The sequence below is a fragment of the Triticum aestivum genome, chromosome 3A (genome assembly GCF_018294505.1).
Source record: "Triticum aestivum cultivar Chinese Spring chromosome 3A, IWGSC CS RefSeq v2.1, whole genome shotgun sequence".
NCBI lineage: Eukaryota > Viridiplantae > Streptophyta > Magnoliopsida > Poales > Poaceae > Triticum > Triticum aestivum.
The window spans coordinates 58,447,730-58,464,697 of NC_057800.1; the positions used below are offsets into that span (position 1 = coordinate 58,447,730).

The 16,968-nt window shown below is 45.9% G+C and overlaps 1 protein-coding gene across 2 annotated transcripts; it reads left to right on the plus strand.

Annotated features, from left to right (window-relative positions):
* The first annotated feature begins 13,564 nt into the window (after window positions 1-13,564).
* Window positions 13,565-15,261, plus strand: LOC123060267 (uncharacterized). 2 transcript variants are annotated; one of them, XM_044482880.1, is made up of 5 exons: window positions 13,565-13,831; window positions 14,203-14,428; window positions 14,656-14,708; window positions 14,794-14,884; window positions 14,971-15,261. In XM_044482880.1, exons 2-5 carry the CDS (start codon window positions 14,322-14,324, stop codon window positions 15,038-15,040), a joined length of 321 nt encoding a protein of 106 aa, XP_044338815.1. In that variant the 5' UTR covers window positions 13,565-13,831; window positions 14,203-14,321; the 3' UTR covers window positions 15,041-15,261. The 2 variants fall into 2 exon arrangements, 1 of the variants encoding a protein (XP_044338815.1); XR_006427835.1 differs by lacking the exon at window positions 14,656-14,708 and having other exon boundaries at window positions 14,794-15,261.
* The last annotated feature ends 1,707 nt before the right edge of the window (window positions 15,262-16,968 follow it).

A 16,968-nucleotide genomic window follows, 5' to 3' on the forward strand; every position in this document is an offset into this window, starting at 1 on the left:
ACGGGAGGGGCTAATATACCTGCTTTCCAGCTCAGCGCGGTAGAAAAACTACTGTTGCAACGGACAGTACACAGTAATAACTTGAGTGAAACGGTGAAGGGATCTGAGCCGTTGAACTTTCTCTTATCATTTCAACTGTTCATTAACTGAACCTTGTGCCTGTCTCCTGTCTTCAGTGTAGCTTCAGTATCGCCTGGGTTCTGGTCCTGACAGGTATTCAGATTTTCGCCAGATCTACACGTCAATATCTTCTCAGTGCATCTACAAGCTCATTAGTCAGTACTTTCAACCATTCTAACATGTTTCAGTTCTAGCAGCATGCAGGTGGCTCTAGAGGGGATTACATCATAGACATGCTGATCAGGTACATGACCGAGTCGTCCGCAACCCGATTCTTGAATCTGCCTCCTTGAGCTGATTCATGAAATGTAAATTTTCCGACTCCCCTTCTAATTTTCAAGCTCTCATCATGTTACAAACTTGCCACTAGAAACATGATTGTTGCATTCATCCACGCACATCTATCAGGGCATTAAGCACATATATCAGGGCATTAAGCTAAACTTAGCTTTTGAAGTGCATGTTAGTAAGATTTGTAGCAACAACAAAGCCTACAACAGTCATGTTCATGCTGATTGGTCCCTTGTATATGTCAGCAATGCATCTGTTTTTGGTTTGCATTAGATTTGTATGAACTACTTAATTAGTATTGAGTCTCAATGGCATCTTCTCTTAGGAGCAATTGACGGGGGAGATCCTAGCATTCTACATTTGGGGAGGTTTTCAATCTTTTTCTGTAGAGAAATTGATCCAGTCCTGAATATTAGATTAGTCTATTTTACAAGGTTGAGAGTAGCTCAAAAGATTCTCATAGATTCTCTACCTTTGCCCTCATGAAATAATTCTAAAACCAAATAGTGATGTCAGGTGTAAATTCCATGAACAATAGTTGGTTTCTGTAGTTATTTGTCAAATTTTTCATCATAGGGTTCTAGGATTGGTGACTAATGTGACGCCCCCGATTCAATCGTACACTAATCATGCACGCAAACGTGTACGATCAAGATCAGGGACTCACGGGAAGATATCACAACACAACTCTAAAACATAAATAAGTCATACAAGCATCATAATACAAGCCAGGGGCCTCGAGGGCTCGAATACAAGTGCTCGATCATAGACGAGTCAGCGGAAGCAACAATATCTGAGTACAGACATAAGTTAAACAAGTTGCCATAAGATGGCTAGCACAAACTAGGATACAGATCGAAAGAGGCGCAGGCCTCCTGCCTGGAATCCTCCTAACTACTCCTGGTCGTCGTCAGCGGGCTGCACGTAGTAGTAGGCACCTCCAGTGTAGTAGTCGTTATCGACGGTGGCGTCTGGCTCCTGGGCTCCATCGTCTGGTTGCAGCAATCGAGTAGAGGTAGGGGAAAAGGGGGAACAAGGCAACCGTGAGTACTCATCCAAAGTACTCGCAAGCAAGGAGCTACACTACATATGCATGGATATATGTGTAAAGGGCCATATCAGTGGACTGAACTGCAGAATGCCAGAATAAGAGGGGGATAGCTAGTCTTAACGAAGACTACGCTTCTGGTCACCTGTCTTGCAACAGGTAGAAGAGGACGATCTGAAGTCCTCCAAGTAACATCACATAGCAATAATCCTACCCGGCGATCCCCTCCTCATACCCCTGAGAGAGAGCGACCACCGGTTGTATCTGGCACTTGGAAGGGTGTGTTTTATCAAGTATCCGGTTCTAGTTGTCATAAGCTCAAGGTACAACTCCAAGTCGTCCTGTTACCGAAGATCACGGCTATTCGAATAGATTAACTTCCCTGCAGGGGTGCACCATCTTACCCAGCACGCTTGATCCCATTTGGCCGGACACACTTTCCTGGGTCATGCCCGGCCGCGGAAGATCAACACGTCGCAGCCCTACCTAGGCTCAACAGAGAGGCCAGCACGCCGGTTTAAACCTAAGCGCACAGGGGTCTGGGCCCATCGCCCAATGCACACCTGCACGTTGCGAACGCGGCCGGAAGCAGACCTAGCCTAGTGGCGTTCCAGTCCAATCCGGCGCGCGCCGCTCAGTCGCTGGCGTCACGAAGTGCTTCGGCTGATACCACGACGCAGGGATACCCATAACTACTCCCGCGTAGATGGTTAGTGCGTATAAGCTCGTAGCCAACTCAGATCAAATACCAAGACCTCGTTAAGCGTGTTAAGTATCCGCGAACGCCGAACAGGGCCAGGCCCACCTCTCTCCTAGGCGGCTCAACCTGCCCTGTCGCTCCGCCTCAAGATCCACTCGCGGGTGCTCCACCAGCCGACCCGACTTTAGTCTCACATGTATCATGTATAAGTATATGGTATATACCCGTGATCACCTCCCGAGTGATCACGGCCCGATAGTATAGCACGGCAGACGGACAAGAATGTAGGGCCACAGATGAATGTACTAGCATCCTATACTAAGCATATAGGATTGCAGGTAAGGTAACAACAGAAGTAACAAGGACAGGCTATGCAGCAGTATAGGAGTATCTGAAAGCAGTAACATGCTACACTACTCTAATGCAAGCAGTATAGAGAAGAGTAGGCGATATCTGGTGTTCAAGGGTGGGCTTGCCTGGTTGCTCTGGCAAGAGAGAGGGGTCGTCAACACCGTAGTCGAACTGGGCAGCAGCAGCGTCGGTCTCGTAGTCTATCGGAGAGAAGAGGGGGAAGAAACAATGAATACCAAGTAAACCGATGCATATCGATGCATGACATGTCAAGAAGCGATGCTAGGCGTGCCCTAATGTGGTATGAGGTGGTACTGGTTAAGGGGGGAATCATCCGGGAAAGTATTCTCGGTGTTTCGTGTTTTCGGGCAGAGGAGCCGGAGGGGGAAAGTTGCGGGTTCGATAGGTTAGGGGGGTGTGACGGACGAACGGACTGCGTATCCGAATTCGTCTCGTCGTTTTGAGCAACTTTCATGTTGAAGATATTTTAATCCGAGTTACGGATTAAAAGATATGATTTTCTAAAGATTTTATTAATTTCTGGAATTTAATTAATTATTTAACCCAACATTATCCAGAACAGTAAAAGCTGACGTCAGCATGACATCAGGGTGATGTCAGCAGTCAACATTGACCATTGACCTGGTCAACCTGACGTGTGGGTCCAGTGGGACCCACCTGCCATTCTCCGTTTAGTTTAATTACAGATTAGTTAATTTTAATTAGTGATTAGGTTAATCTAATCAGGATTAATTAACTTAATTAATTAATTAATTAATTAATATTTTAATTATTTTAGTTATTATTCATTTATTTATTTAATATATTTATTTATTTATTTATTTTATTATTTTTTAATTCCTTTTTCTTTTTCTTTTTTTTAATAAACGTTATGGGGGCGGGCCCCTGTGGTCAGTGGCCCATGGGGCCTTGCGGGCGTTGGGTGCAGGGTGCGGTCGCCACCTGCTAACGGGCGAACCCGGGCGGCCGCCGCAGGCGCGCGCGCCAGCACCGGCGAGGCGGGCTGGGCGCCGGCTGCAGGCGAGAGGGGAGGCGGGCCACGGCAGGGCGTGGCCGGCGGGCGCAACAGCGGCCACGGCGCCGGACCGGGAAGGCGCGGGCGAGGCCACGGTGAGCGCGGGCCGGGGCGTGACGAGCGCGGCACCGGAGCGAGGCAAGAGGTGTGCGGGAGGGGCGTCCAGGGGCGCGGTCGAGGGGAGCGCGGCGAGCGCGCAACGGGCGGCGCCGGAGCGCGTCGACCGCGGGCGGGGAGGGCGGTGACCGTGGCGGCCTAGGGGAGAGGGGGCGAAGGGGGGTGCTCACGGGGGGATGTAGGGTTCGTGGCAGCGGGGCGTGAGGAGGAGGACGGAGACGGCGCGCGACGGGGAGGCAGTCCGGCGACGAGGTCCGTTGAGGAGGAGGGCGGCGAGGCGGCGTTCCGGTCGACGGAATCCTGGGGCGACGGGGTCGGGCCTCTCCCCGATCCAGATGGGACCGAGAGGAGAGTGGGAAAGTGGGGGAAGGTGAGGACGGGGCGATGGGTCGCCGGCGTCGGGGGGCGACGAGATCGGGCGGATCCCGATCCAGTCAGCGCGGGAGGGAGGAGAAGGGGATCGGGGGAGGAATCGGGTGGAGTGGGGGGAACCGCTAGGGTTCGGTCGCCCCAGGAGGTGAGGTAGGCGCTGGCTGGGCCGGCCTGTTTGGCACCGAGGCCATCTGGGCCAGTGGGACGTGGGAGGGGGTTCCCTCTTTTTTTGTTTTGTTAGTTTCTTTCTTTTATTTATTTTCCTTTTTTCTTTATTTTCTTTTGTGTTTTCTTTTAGTTTCCATTTATTTTTGTTTTAGTAAAATACTATAATGGCGCCTAATTTGCTGTTAACAAATATGCCACTGCCACATTAGCTTGCTACCCAAGCTAAATTAGTTTCGCAATTAATTAATATTTAAAAGTATATAAATAATAGTTTTCACTACTGTTTCAATTATCTTATAGTATTTAAATATCTTATAAAGGTATGGTTTCTCCATCATAATTACCTATGTAATATTTGGTTCACCCCGAACATTCTAGTTTTAAGATTTGAAAACTTTTATTGTTTGCTTAATTTTTAAAGTTTGAACTAGGTTTCGAACTGGCGCGAGTCTATAAACAGTAATCCGAGGTGACGTGGCATCATTAGCGGAGGCTCACTGTAGCTTAACTATCCGGGCGTCATAATTCTCCTCCACTACAAGAAATCTCGTCCCGAGATTTAAGAGGGGAGTAAGGGGGGAAGGTTTGGTAACGAATATAGCGGGTCTTCTCATCCTGGCTTGCTCTTCTCGAAGAGGTCAATCCAATATATTGATGCCTTCATACTTCTGCTTCAGGTCTAAATGATGAAGTCGTCATCCTTTCTTCGGGATCTTCATCGTACTTACGAAAAGGATATGGGGGAAGACTCGGGAAGGGCGGGCCTTACCAGGTTGACTATCTGGTACATAACTCAGGGAATGGGGTAGGAAGTAACTCTCGAATTGAACTTAAGAAAATATCAAGAGTAAAGTAAGAAGGTACAATAAGACGTTTCAAGCGGATAGGTAATCGTTCGTTGTCTGGAACATAGTGTGAAAGGGGTTCAGAGCAACGAAAATAATATTGCGTCTGATACCAGAATAGAACAATAGAAAGGTGACCCATTACATACGGAATCAAGCACGAGGAATATCGTTGGCAACAGGGCGTACAGGAGAGTCAGGTTTTGATCCTATGGAACTGTGGGTTATGGGCCCACCATGTGGGTTAAAAGCAGGAAGGCGCTAATATTTGCACGGTCAAGATAACAAGGTATGTCAGAGGATAGCCTGTCGGTTTTGTTGGCAACAATGTCGGTACCAAGGGCGAGGGACGAAGAGAACCATTTTCCTGCTCGTTGAACGAGGCGGACCATTAGGCAAAGTTCTCGTCCATCGATGGCTACCAGAATGTCATCAACAATAGTAACAGGTTCTTGCTGACAGAATTGCACACCGAGGAGTTTACATAAGCAGTAGAATATTACTGCTTAGATCATATAGGTCACAAGAAAGGTTCAAACAACCAATGGAAAGTAAAATATGATTATCATATTAAACAGAACAATGGAAAGGAAAATGTGTTTAAACACATATTTCAGGGATATATCCTTCCCAAGGACAAGCAGAGCATGATATCCGTGGCAAGATATAATGTAGAAAACCCCTTTAGGAAAGGGAAGAGAAATTTTCATGACATTACCCATACAACGGTGTTTGGATAATTGATCAAGAAGCATTTAGCATTGGGCTTTAAATGTTCTTGTTGAAAATCGGAGTACCACAGACATGCTTCGAGATAGCATTGACATGGTCTTCAAGCAAAAATCGGATTTTGGATACACAAAGGATCCATCAGGATAAACTCATTAAACAGGCATTCAGTTTCCTCATGGAAAAATGATTAACCTTGTTACAAAGGAAACTATAACACTAGGTCCTCTGGTCCGGTGTGCTAGGCATGACATCACCTTACCGGGGCATATAGGGACCAATGTTATAACTCTTGAAAAGTTGTCCCAACCATCATATCTGACCGAGATTCAGATCCGGTTGGTGTCATGATACCTCAGACTCAGGATGTCCGAGAAGAAAAGGTGCAACACAAATAGACGAAAAGACATTCCAAGATTCTCAGGAAATGAACTATGGAAGCAAGTTCCGAAACCAGAGTTCATCATTAAACCAAGGAGAGGATGAGGAAGTGGCTGACGGACTCAGCATAATTCAACGAGGTATCCAAAAAGATGCATCTCCTCAATTATGTGGATAAGGAGATAGCATTTGTCCGATCAAATGATATAATGAAGCATGCTCGAGGACAACATACACAATTAAACATTGGTTGAAAGGTGCGCCCGAAATATGGGTTGGGCTGCACGACCAATGTCAGAATGGTGATTCAATAATCAATAGTCTAAGAATGAACGGTTGACCATTAACTTCAAAGCAATAGGGTTGCTAGAAGTACAGAATCCAAATAGCATAGTTCACTTGTTGGTACCCCGGTTGGAATCAACCGAGGACCAAGAAAGAATGGTGATGGTGAGAAGTATCACTATACCAAGAATTTCTTAAGAGGTGGAGCAATTCTCACAACCTTCTTGACATAAAAGATGGTAATACTTCAAGTTGAAGAAGAACAAATGCTGGGTAGCAAGGAACTCAAGATTCAATCCAAAACATGAACACGTTTGTGTTGAGGGAAGACAAGGATGTGGTCGATGATAACACGATCATCGAGGGGCAAGGATGGTATTTCCCATCATGAATTTGATTGATATCCTGGAAGGAGTTAAAATGTTGATGATGATCACGACAAATTTTGTCGAGAGGCTCCATGAAGATGCAATCGCTCGGCGACGGCATCAAGCCAAGGGAATGGTGAAGCAAAAGGCTATTATAACCGTAGATAAGATGTCATCCCAAAATTTAGAGTTATCTCTCAAGACAAACAATATGATGGTGAAAGTTCGATGTAAGCTTAGAGCACTGTCGGGATTGTGTCCCAAGGATGAAGGACATAGGTAAAATGGTCAAGAAGTCAACCTGACGATGATGATGTAGTCAATCAGCTGGGAATGACACGATCGAGTACAAACTCGTAAGCGATGAAGATTACTAAGAGTTGTTGAATCGTAGTGCGGACTCGATTCAGTTATCGGTGTTCTCGAGTGACTAATAACTCAGACCCTGGGGGGGATCCGAGATCGGTGAGAAGCAATACTAGATGAAGACTTGCAGGAAGCAACATAGTTCTCGAGATACCAAAGGTTAATAATCGAGGAAGATCAAAATAGAGGTTGGGCAAGCGTATTGATCTGCAAAAGGCAAGCACTTTAACTTGTCCGAGAAATTGAATCAAGGAGAAAATGTGGTCGGGACCACGACTGCAAATGATCAATACATAAATACCAGATGATTTCATACCAAGGAAATAGTTATTATTACAAGAAGCTTCTATGACAGGATCTACATCGTGTCCATGGGCATGAACACAAAGTTCAAGGTCGACTCCCACTTCTTTAATGCATAACCTTTCATTCACTTCTCGCCTTCAACGAAATTGTGTGTTGAAATTTTATCTGACATAACACTAGTAGAGTATGACCCGTAGTGGTTTCCGGGTTCACACAGTTTAAAGAAAGGCATATGTCCAACCCATCAGGGCCTCTTAGGAACATATACCACAAACTTCAGGAGTAAATAACACAAGCTCGATAGCAGAGCATGGTTGGCAAAGTAGAGGATACAATTTACCAAAGGCGGTATATATCCTAGGAAAGGCTCAAGGTTATTGAATATGAAGGACATTGTCGGATAAAATCCAGCAAAGGATCTGGGGTGAGTATCGACACACAACCAGAGGAAGAAGCAAGGCAAAGACATTGGATTATCGAAACAACTGAATAACTTAGAGCTCAATTGCTAAGGAGTTATGATTTACAAAGCGAAGAATCAGAAGCAGACGCTCTGATCAAGGATGGATAAGTTCAATAGACTTAGGGGCAAAATCGACGACAATTTAATTGGCGAGAACCAGCTCATGATTAAAACGACGTCTGAGCCGGAAGGATGAATTCTAGGATCTGTTTGAGGATTGTGAGCATTCGCAACAAATCGAATCAACGGACTCAAAATGACAATGACAATGGGTGTCAACAAGATTACTAGACTTATGGGACTAACCATAATGCAAGCAATCAAGAATTTCAAGAGCAACAGGATGCTCAAGATTTTCGGAAGATCGAGTGATATTTCGAGGATTGGTGACATACATGAAACAACTGGGGATGAGTGGATACTCGGTAAGTGCGAGAAATTATCCGTAGTGGTATTCATATAGCAAAGAACTGCAAGGCAGTAGGCACAAAGTATTCTCGAAACATTAGAGAAAATTTCGAGGTATCTTGTAATAACAAGATCGACTGGGTATAAAGTAAGGACGACGGGTGTAAGTATTTATCCATAGGGATATTTCGGTGGAAGGGAATTGCAAAAGCAACGGGCACAAGGTCTCGAGAGAATATTGGAGAGTATCTTCTAAATCTTCTGGTGCAGCCGGCAATCATCTGGCATGAAGGGGCTCTCCGGGAGAAAGTATTTTCGAGAACCTAAAGTTAGATTTTAGTAAAAATCGTTTAACCCGAATAGAAGAGAGTTCAGAATCCCGGAGTAAAGATCGAGGAGTAAAAAGATCCTAATACCACCCAATTGGCGACGTGGGCCCATGGGCCGCACAACCAAGTTAGTAAAACAATTTTCATCGACTAGACTCAACTTCGGCCAAGGAGTTGGAAAGGGGGATTCCTACAGGCAGTTGGCTCTGATACCAACTTGTGACGCCCCCGATTCAATCGTACACTAATCATGCACGCAAACGTGTACGATCAAGATCAGGGACTCACGGGAAGATATCACAACACAACTCTAAAACATAAATAAGTCATACAAGCATCATAATACAAGCCAGGGGCCTCGAGGGCTCGAATACAAGTGCTCGATCATAGACGAGTCAGCGGAAGCAACAATATCTGAGTACAGACATAAGTTAAACAAGTTGCCATAAGATGGCTAGCACAAACTGGGATACAGATCGAAAGAGGCGCAGGCCTCCTGCCTGGGATCCTCCTAACTACTCCTGGTCGTCGTCAGCGGGCTGCACGTAGTAGTAGGCACCTCCAGTGTAGTAGTCGTTATCGACGGCGGCGTCTGGCTCCTGGGCTCCATCGTCTGGTTGCAGCAATCGAGTAGAGGTAGGGGAAAAGGGGGAACAAGGCAACCGTGAGTACTCATCCAAAGTACTCGCAAGCAAGGAGCTACACTACATATGCATGGATATATGTGTAAAGGGCCATATCAGTGGACTGAACTGCAGAATGCCAGAATAAGAGGGGGATAGCTAGTCTTAACGAAGACTACGCTTCTGGTCACCTGTCTTGCAACAGGTAGAAGAGGACGATCTGAAGTCCTCCAAGTAACATCACATAGCAATAATCCTACCCGGCGATCCCCTCCTCATACCCCTGAGAGAGCCGACCACCGGTTGTATCTGGCACTTGGAAGGGTGTGTTTTATCAAGTATCCGGTTCTAGTTGTCATAAGCTCAAGGTACAACTCCAAGTCGTCCTGTTACCGAAGATCACGGCTATTCGAATAGATTAACTTCCCTGCAGGGGTGCACCATCTTACCCAGCACGCTTGATCCCATTTGGCCGGACACACTTTCCTGGGTCATGCCCGGCCGCGGAAGATCAACATGTCGCAGCCCTACCTAGGCTCAACAGAGAGGCCAGCACGCCGGTCTAAACCTAAGCGCACAGGGGTCTGGGCCCATCGCCCAATGCACACCTGCACGTTGCGAACGCGGCCGGAAGCAGACCTAGCCTAGTGGCGTTCCAGTCCAATCCGGCGCGCGCCGCTCAGTCGCTGGCGTCACGAAGTGCTTCGGCTGATACCACGACGCCGGGATACCCATAACTACTCCCGCATAGATGGTTAGTGCGTATAAGCTCGTAGCCAACTCAGATAAAATACCAAGACCTCGTTAAGCGTGTTAAGTATCCGCGAACGCCGAACAGGGCCAGGCCCACCTCTCTCCTAGGCGGTCTCAACCTGGCCTGTCGTTCCGCCTCAAGATCCACTCGCGGGTGCTCCACCAGCCGACCCGACTTTAGTCTCACATGTATCATGTATAAGTATATGGTATATACCCGTGATCACCTTCCGAGTGATCACGGCCCGATAGTATAGCACGGCAGACGGACAAGAATATAGGGCCACAGATGAATGTACTAGCATCCTATACTAAGCATATAGGATTGCAGGTAAGGTAACAACAGAAGTAACAAGGATAGGCTATGCAGCAGTATAGGAGTATCTGAAAGCAGTAACATGCTACACTACTCTAATGCAAGCAGTATAGAGAAGAGTAGGCGATATCTGGTGTTCAAGGGGGGGGCTTGCCTGGTTGCTCTGGCAAGAGAGAGGGGTCGTCAACACCGTAGTCGAACTGGGCAGCAGCAGCGTCGGTCTCGTAGTCTATCGGAGAGAAGAGGGGGAAGAAACAATGAATACCAAGTAAACCGATGCATATCGATGCATGACATGTCAAGAAGTGATGCTAGGTGTGCCCTAATGTGGTATGAGGTGGTACTGGTTAAGGGGGGAATCATCCGGGAAAGTATTCTCGGTGTTTCGTGTTTTCGGGCAGAGGAGCCGGAGGGGAAAAGTTGCGGGTTCGATAGGTTAGGGGGTGTGATGGACGAACGGACTGCGTATCTGAATTCTTCTCATCGTTTTGAGCAACTTTCATGTTGAAGATATTTTAATCCGAGTTACGGATTAAAAGATATGATTTTCTAAAGATTTTATTAATTTCTGGAATTTAATTAATTATTTAACCCAACATTATCCAGAACAGTAAAAGCTGATGTCAGCATGACATCAGGGTGATGTCAGCAGTCAACGTTGACCATTGACCTGGTCAACCTGACGTGTGGGTCCAGTGGGACCCACCTGCCATTCTCTGTTTAGTTTAATTACAGATTAGTTAATTTTAATTAGTGATTAGGTTAATCTAATCAGGATTAATTAACTTAATTAATTAATTAATTAATTAATTAATTAATATTTTAATTATTTTAGTTATTATTCATTTATTTATTTAATATATTTATTTATTTATTTATTTTATTATTTTTTAATTCCTTTTTCTTTTTCTTTTTTTTAATAAACGTTATGGGGGCGGGCCCCTGTGGTCAGTGGCCCATGGGGCCTTGCGGGCGTTGGGTGCAGGGTGCGGTCGCCACCCGCTAACGGGCGAACCCGGGCGGCCGCCGCAGGCGCGCGCGCCAGCACCGGCGAGGCGGGCTGGGCGCCGGCTGCAGGCGAGAGGGAAGGCAGGCCACGGCAGGGCGTGGCCGGCGGGCGCAACAGCGGCCACGGCGCCGGACCGGGAAGGCGCGGGCGAGGCCACGGTGAGCGCGGGCCGGGGCGCGACGAGCGCGGCACCGGAGCGAGGCAAGAGGTGTGCGGGAGGGGCGTCCAGGGGCGCGGTCGAGGGGAGCGCGGCGAGCGCGCAACGGGCGGCGCCGGAGCGCGTCGACCGCGGGCGGGGAGGGCGGTGACCGTGGCGGCCTAGGGGAGAGGGGGCGAAGGGGGGTGCTCACGGGGGGATGTAGGGTTCGTGGCAGCGAGGCGTGAGGAGGAGGACGGAGACGGCGCGCAACGGGGAGGCAGTCCGGCGACGAGGTCCGTTGAGGAGGAGGGCGGCGAGGCGGCGTTCCGGCCGACGGAATCCGGGGGCGACGGGGTCGGGCCTCTCCCCGATCCAGATGGGACCGAGAGGAGAGTGGGAAAGTGGGGGAAGGTGAGGACGGGGCGATGGGTCGCCGGCGTCGGGGGGGCGACGGGATCGGGCGGATCCCGATCCAGTCGGCGCGGGAGGGAGGAGAAGGGGATCGGGGGAGGAATCGGGTGGAGTGGGGGGGAACCGCTAGGGTTCGGTCGCCCCAGGGGGTGAGGTAGGCGCTGGCTGGGCCGGCCTGTTTGGCACCGAGGCCATCTGGGCCAGTGGGACGTGGGAGGGGGTTCCCTCTTTTTTTGTTTTGTTAGTTTCTTTCTTTTATTTATTTTCCTTTTTTCTTTATTTTCTTTTGTGTTTTCTTTTAGTTTCCATTTATTTTTGTTTTAGTAAAATACTATAATGGCGCCTAATTTGCTGTTAACAAATATGCCACTGCCACATTAGCTTGCTACCCAAGCTAAATTAGTTTCGCAATTAATTAATATTTAAAAGTATATAAATAATAGTTTTCACTACTGTTTCAATTATCTTATAGTATTTAAATATCTTATAAAGGTATGGTTTCTCCATCATAATTACCTATGTAATATTTGGTTCACCCCGGACATTTTAGTTTTAAGATTTGAAAACCTTTATTGTTTGCTTAATTTTTAAAGTTTGAACTAGGTTTCGAACTGGCGCGAGTCTATAAACAGTAATCCGAGGTGACGTGGCATCATTAGCGGAGGCTCACTGTAGCTTAACTATCCGAGCGTCACAACTAAGCAGGGTTGTTTTCTTTCTTTAATACATACATGATCAGGTCATAACAATGTATTTTTAATGATCATACCTTTAAATGTCACATGAAAATAGAACATATCCTAACTTTTCTAACCATTTTCTGTTATTTGCTTGAGGAACAACCAACATGAATATTTGTATTCAAGCTCCCAACAAAGTTACTACTGTTGTCACAGAAATATAGTTATGTTGTATGTATACTTAATTTCCCAAGATGTAGATTTTCTTCTTATCTTACATGTTATTATTTTTTCTTTTTCTGCTTGTGAAAAAACTTAGTTTAAAAAAATAGGTCCTCATTCTAAAGGAGTAACTTCTTGGACCAGCAGTAGATATTGTGTCCGGAAGGACGAGGAGCATTGGTTCATATTTTCTCTGTTGGCCTTGTGTTTGTTTACTGATTATTGGCTTGACATGAAGATTGATCAGGTGCATGGATGTCATGTGCATGTTCTTCTTAGTTTCAATACACTTTAACTGGATTATACTTCAAGTACTCCGAGTACTTGCTCTTGTAAACCGACAGTACATTTTGTTTGCATTTTAACCCTTGTTAGTATGTTTTCCAAGCAACATGGCATGTTGCAATTCTCTTCGGAGTCAAACCCTTGGGTGGTGACGACGGTGATTACGACGACGGATTGTGGGCCTACCAGAGGGTGCGGCAGGCGGCAGTGCAAGGCGACTCATAGTGGGGCGCGGGGCCGATGCTCGCAGCAGTGGCAGGAGTGAGCATGGTGTAGGCAGCTGCCAGATGTGGTGCGGGCGGTAGCCGGCGTGGACATGTAGATGTTCATCCGAGACGCACGGTGAGTATTCTCCACATGATGGTCTAGCTATTACAAATTAACCAAGATCAGTAGGACTAAAAAATACATGTTTGACACTATTTGAGATGGTCCCTCAAACAGACACGCCGCCACACCTGCCGACCCCTGCGCAGCACACCCACCCCTACGCTCGGCCACCGCGGTGGCGACGGCCCAGCTCCAGCGCGCCGGCGACCGCGGCGGAGGCCCCGGAGGCGGTCGTCGGGGCGGGCGGCGCGAGGTGGGAGCCGATGGGCGCGCGGGAGTACTACGACTACCGGCGGGCCATCTACGGCGACATCACGCACAAGGCCATCCTTGTGGACGCCGCCAGCACCCTCCTCGCCCCCACCGAGCCCATGGCCCATGTCAGCCTACGCCCTTCCCCCATATACCGCAGCTCCAATTCATGTTCCTCTGTTTGTTCCACTCGATTCTGATGGCCGTTCCCATGGTTGACGGAGGCCTGCATGTTTTCTATGCGGTGCACACGCTGAGACAATGCGTGGCATTTGGATCGACCTGATTCGTGCTCCCGTAGACCGTTCCGTTCGTGTATGTTCGTAGATTCGGGTTGTGAGAACCTGGGCAGATTTGTTTCTGCTGTTCATTTCTGGGTTGTGTGGATTTGTTTCTCCATGCACAACGAATTACTGACAAAAATCTCCATTTCCTCTGTTAATTGGGTATGCATACGGTGGTTTGATTAATATGGCTTGTGTTCTGAATGTTAATTCAGGTGTACAGAACAGTAGGCGAAAAGTATGGGGTGAAGTACTCGGAGGATGAGATCTTGATGAGGACCTCGAGGCCTCGGAGAGCCCCTCTGAACAAGACACGCACGGGAGCTCTGCCTTGATGGGGAAAGCAGCGGAGTTGGTACAGTGGCGAATGTGGGCGGGGTCGGCCGTGGAGGGAGACTTGCTGGTCGGAGCAGCAGGAGCAAGAAGATTGAGGCGGTTCAGGTTTGTCTCTATCTTCCTCCCCCTCTCTTTCCCCCCTTGTCTCATAGATGAGGTCGTTGGTGCATGCAAGGAGTGGGTCGAACACGAATCGTAGCAAGAGCGAGGAGCTGGACGTGGTTCATGGTTTGCCTTTAGTTCCTCTCTCTCTCTAGATCTCTAGACGTGGGTCTTTTTGTCCATATACTGAACCATGAAGTTGTAAGTTCATGTTCTTTATATTTGTACAGATATTTAACTGCATTAGTGAATGTTCTGGGTCTGATACAGCAGCTAAGCTTAGGTGATTCCTCATGTTCTATGTGGATCGCATAGAAAATAGAAATCCTAATTTCTAAAAATAGATCGAATCATGTATATATTTGCAGGGCAAGACAAGAACATTAGTTGGATCCAGAGTATCGAGATTGCAGAGGACTCAACAAAGGGTCTGCACTTATTCTATAAATTCAGTATCAGGTTAGTGCCTCTGTTTAGTGATTATATAGAGCTACCTTTTGAACTTGCAGAAACTGAATGCATATAAGAATCGAGGACCTTTACAGTGGATGCATGATGATGATCATCCACCGAGCAGCATATCATCTTGGAAAAGCAGATGCGAATTTCTCCTAGGTATGCTTCTCCGGTTGTCCCTCGCATCAACTCTCTCAGCTCCCAAACCATTAACCTCGTCCTGGTTGTTCCTATTTTTTTTGTTTTGTTTTTACCAATGCACTTCTCTTGGCATGTTTTAGTTTGTTCCTTCCTACGGCCAGCTCGACCATTTGCTCCGCAGGGAGTTTTTTAGCTCGGAAGGAGCAAATAATTTGAGAATGCATTGGTCTTTTCTGCAATCTGTTGTACAGGAGGATCTTTCATGTTTCTCTGCAGGCCCCACTTGCAGTGCAGGGACATACTGCCATGAAGAGTGTGCGTCTCAATGACTATCGGGTCCCATCTGTCAGTGCAAAGTTGAAATAAACTAAAAAATTGAAAAGCCAAGATTCAAACCGACGACCTGTGTGAGCCGCGAAGGACATGCACCAACCAATACGCCCATACAATTTTCTAGTCTTTTATGCACTACAACGGTTTATATATCCGATACAGCCGTGGAGTTAAATGTGTTGCAGTTAGTGCACCCATTTTCCACATGTTCGCTTTTTTATTTTAGAAATTGCAAAATATTCAGGTAGTATATGAAGTGTCCATGCTTTTAGGAAATGTATTTCTAGTTTTAAAAAGTGTTCACTTGTTTAAAAAGTATATGTGTTTGTCAAAAGATATATTTTTTAATAAAAATAAATATTAAAATATGTGTCAGAAAATAAACAATGGCCTAGTGTTACTCCAGGATTTTATACATTCTTATATTTAAATTTGCAATTTTTAAACTATACATACATTTGTCTAGTTAAAAAACTTTTAAATAACTGACTTTATAATAATACGTAAATATATTTTTATTACATTAACGTGTTTGAAAATAAATTTTTTACGCATATTAGTTCTGAGACAAGAAGATTCTAGATTTATTTTTATTACCATTAGAATAATTTGCATAAGTTTTAGAACTAATAAAAGCGAAAAAGAAACCCACACGTCGAAGGGTCACATAAAAAAGGAAAAATAACCAATATTTTAAAAAAGGACCACATGATATGTTTTAAAACACGAATATTTTGAAAATTGATTAAAATTTCATAAATGTATAACTATTAAAAATTGCAAAATTATTTTATTAAATGTGTGAAACCTTACAAATATTATGAAACATTTTTTAATTATTTTGTATTATTTAAAATTTGTGAATATTTTAAAAAATTGAGGGGTCATTAACTATTTATTTAATATTGTGACTATAGTTTTAATATTTTTCTAAAAACAAAAAATAACTAGCATGTGGAAAATTGGTCGTACTGATTGCAGTCTAGTTCGCTAGATAAAGGTTAGCGATGTGTTACAGTCAACTTACTTGCCCTGGTCATGTGGTTTGTGTAGGTCCTTCGCAGCGCACAGGTCGCCGGTTCAAATCTCTGCTGTTCTTCATTTTTATTTATTTTAGTTGTCCACTGACATGTAGAACCCGATGGTCATTTACACGCACTCTTTCCATGCCGGTCTGTCTCGGCACTGACCTGTGCCAGCTGGCATGTCTAGTTAACAACACATACGCATTTGAACCGTATTTGAACCATACCACCGAGTTATAGAACCAGTTTGATGTATTTTTCAAGTTTAGGCACCAAAGTGAACATTGATGGCAAGTTTAGACACCGCTGGTGTTATTACCTCTTTGAACATCAACTATAGGTTGATGTATAACCAGAAACACCATGGTACAACACACGTACTACACATAAGAGGATCACAAATCCACAATACACACACTCTCTCTCTATATGTCAGTTTCTTCACGTATGCACGCTACGTAGCTCAAAAGAAAAAGAAACAAGCCTCAACCACATCAAAAGAAGCGCCGCGCGACATATGTATCAACCCGATCGATAAACCACTAGCTAGCTATATATAGGATCGATGCTGTTGCTGCCCGTTCCCTT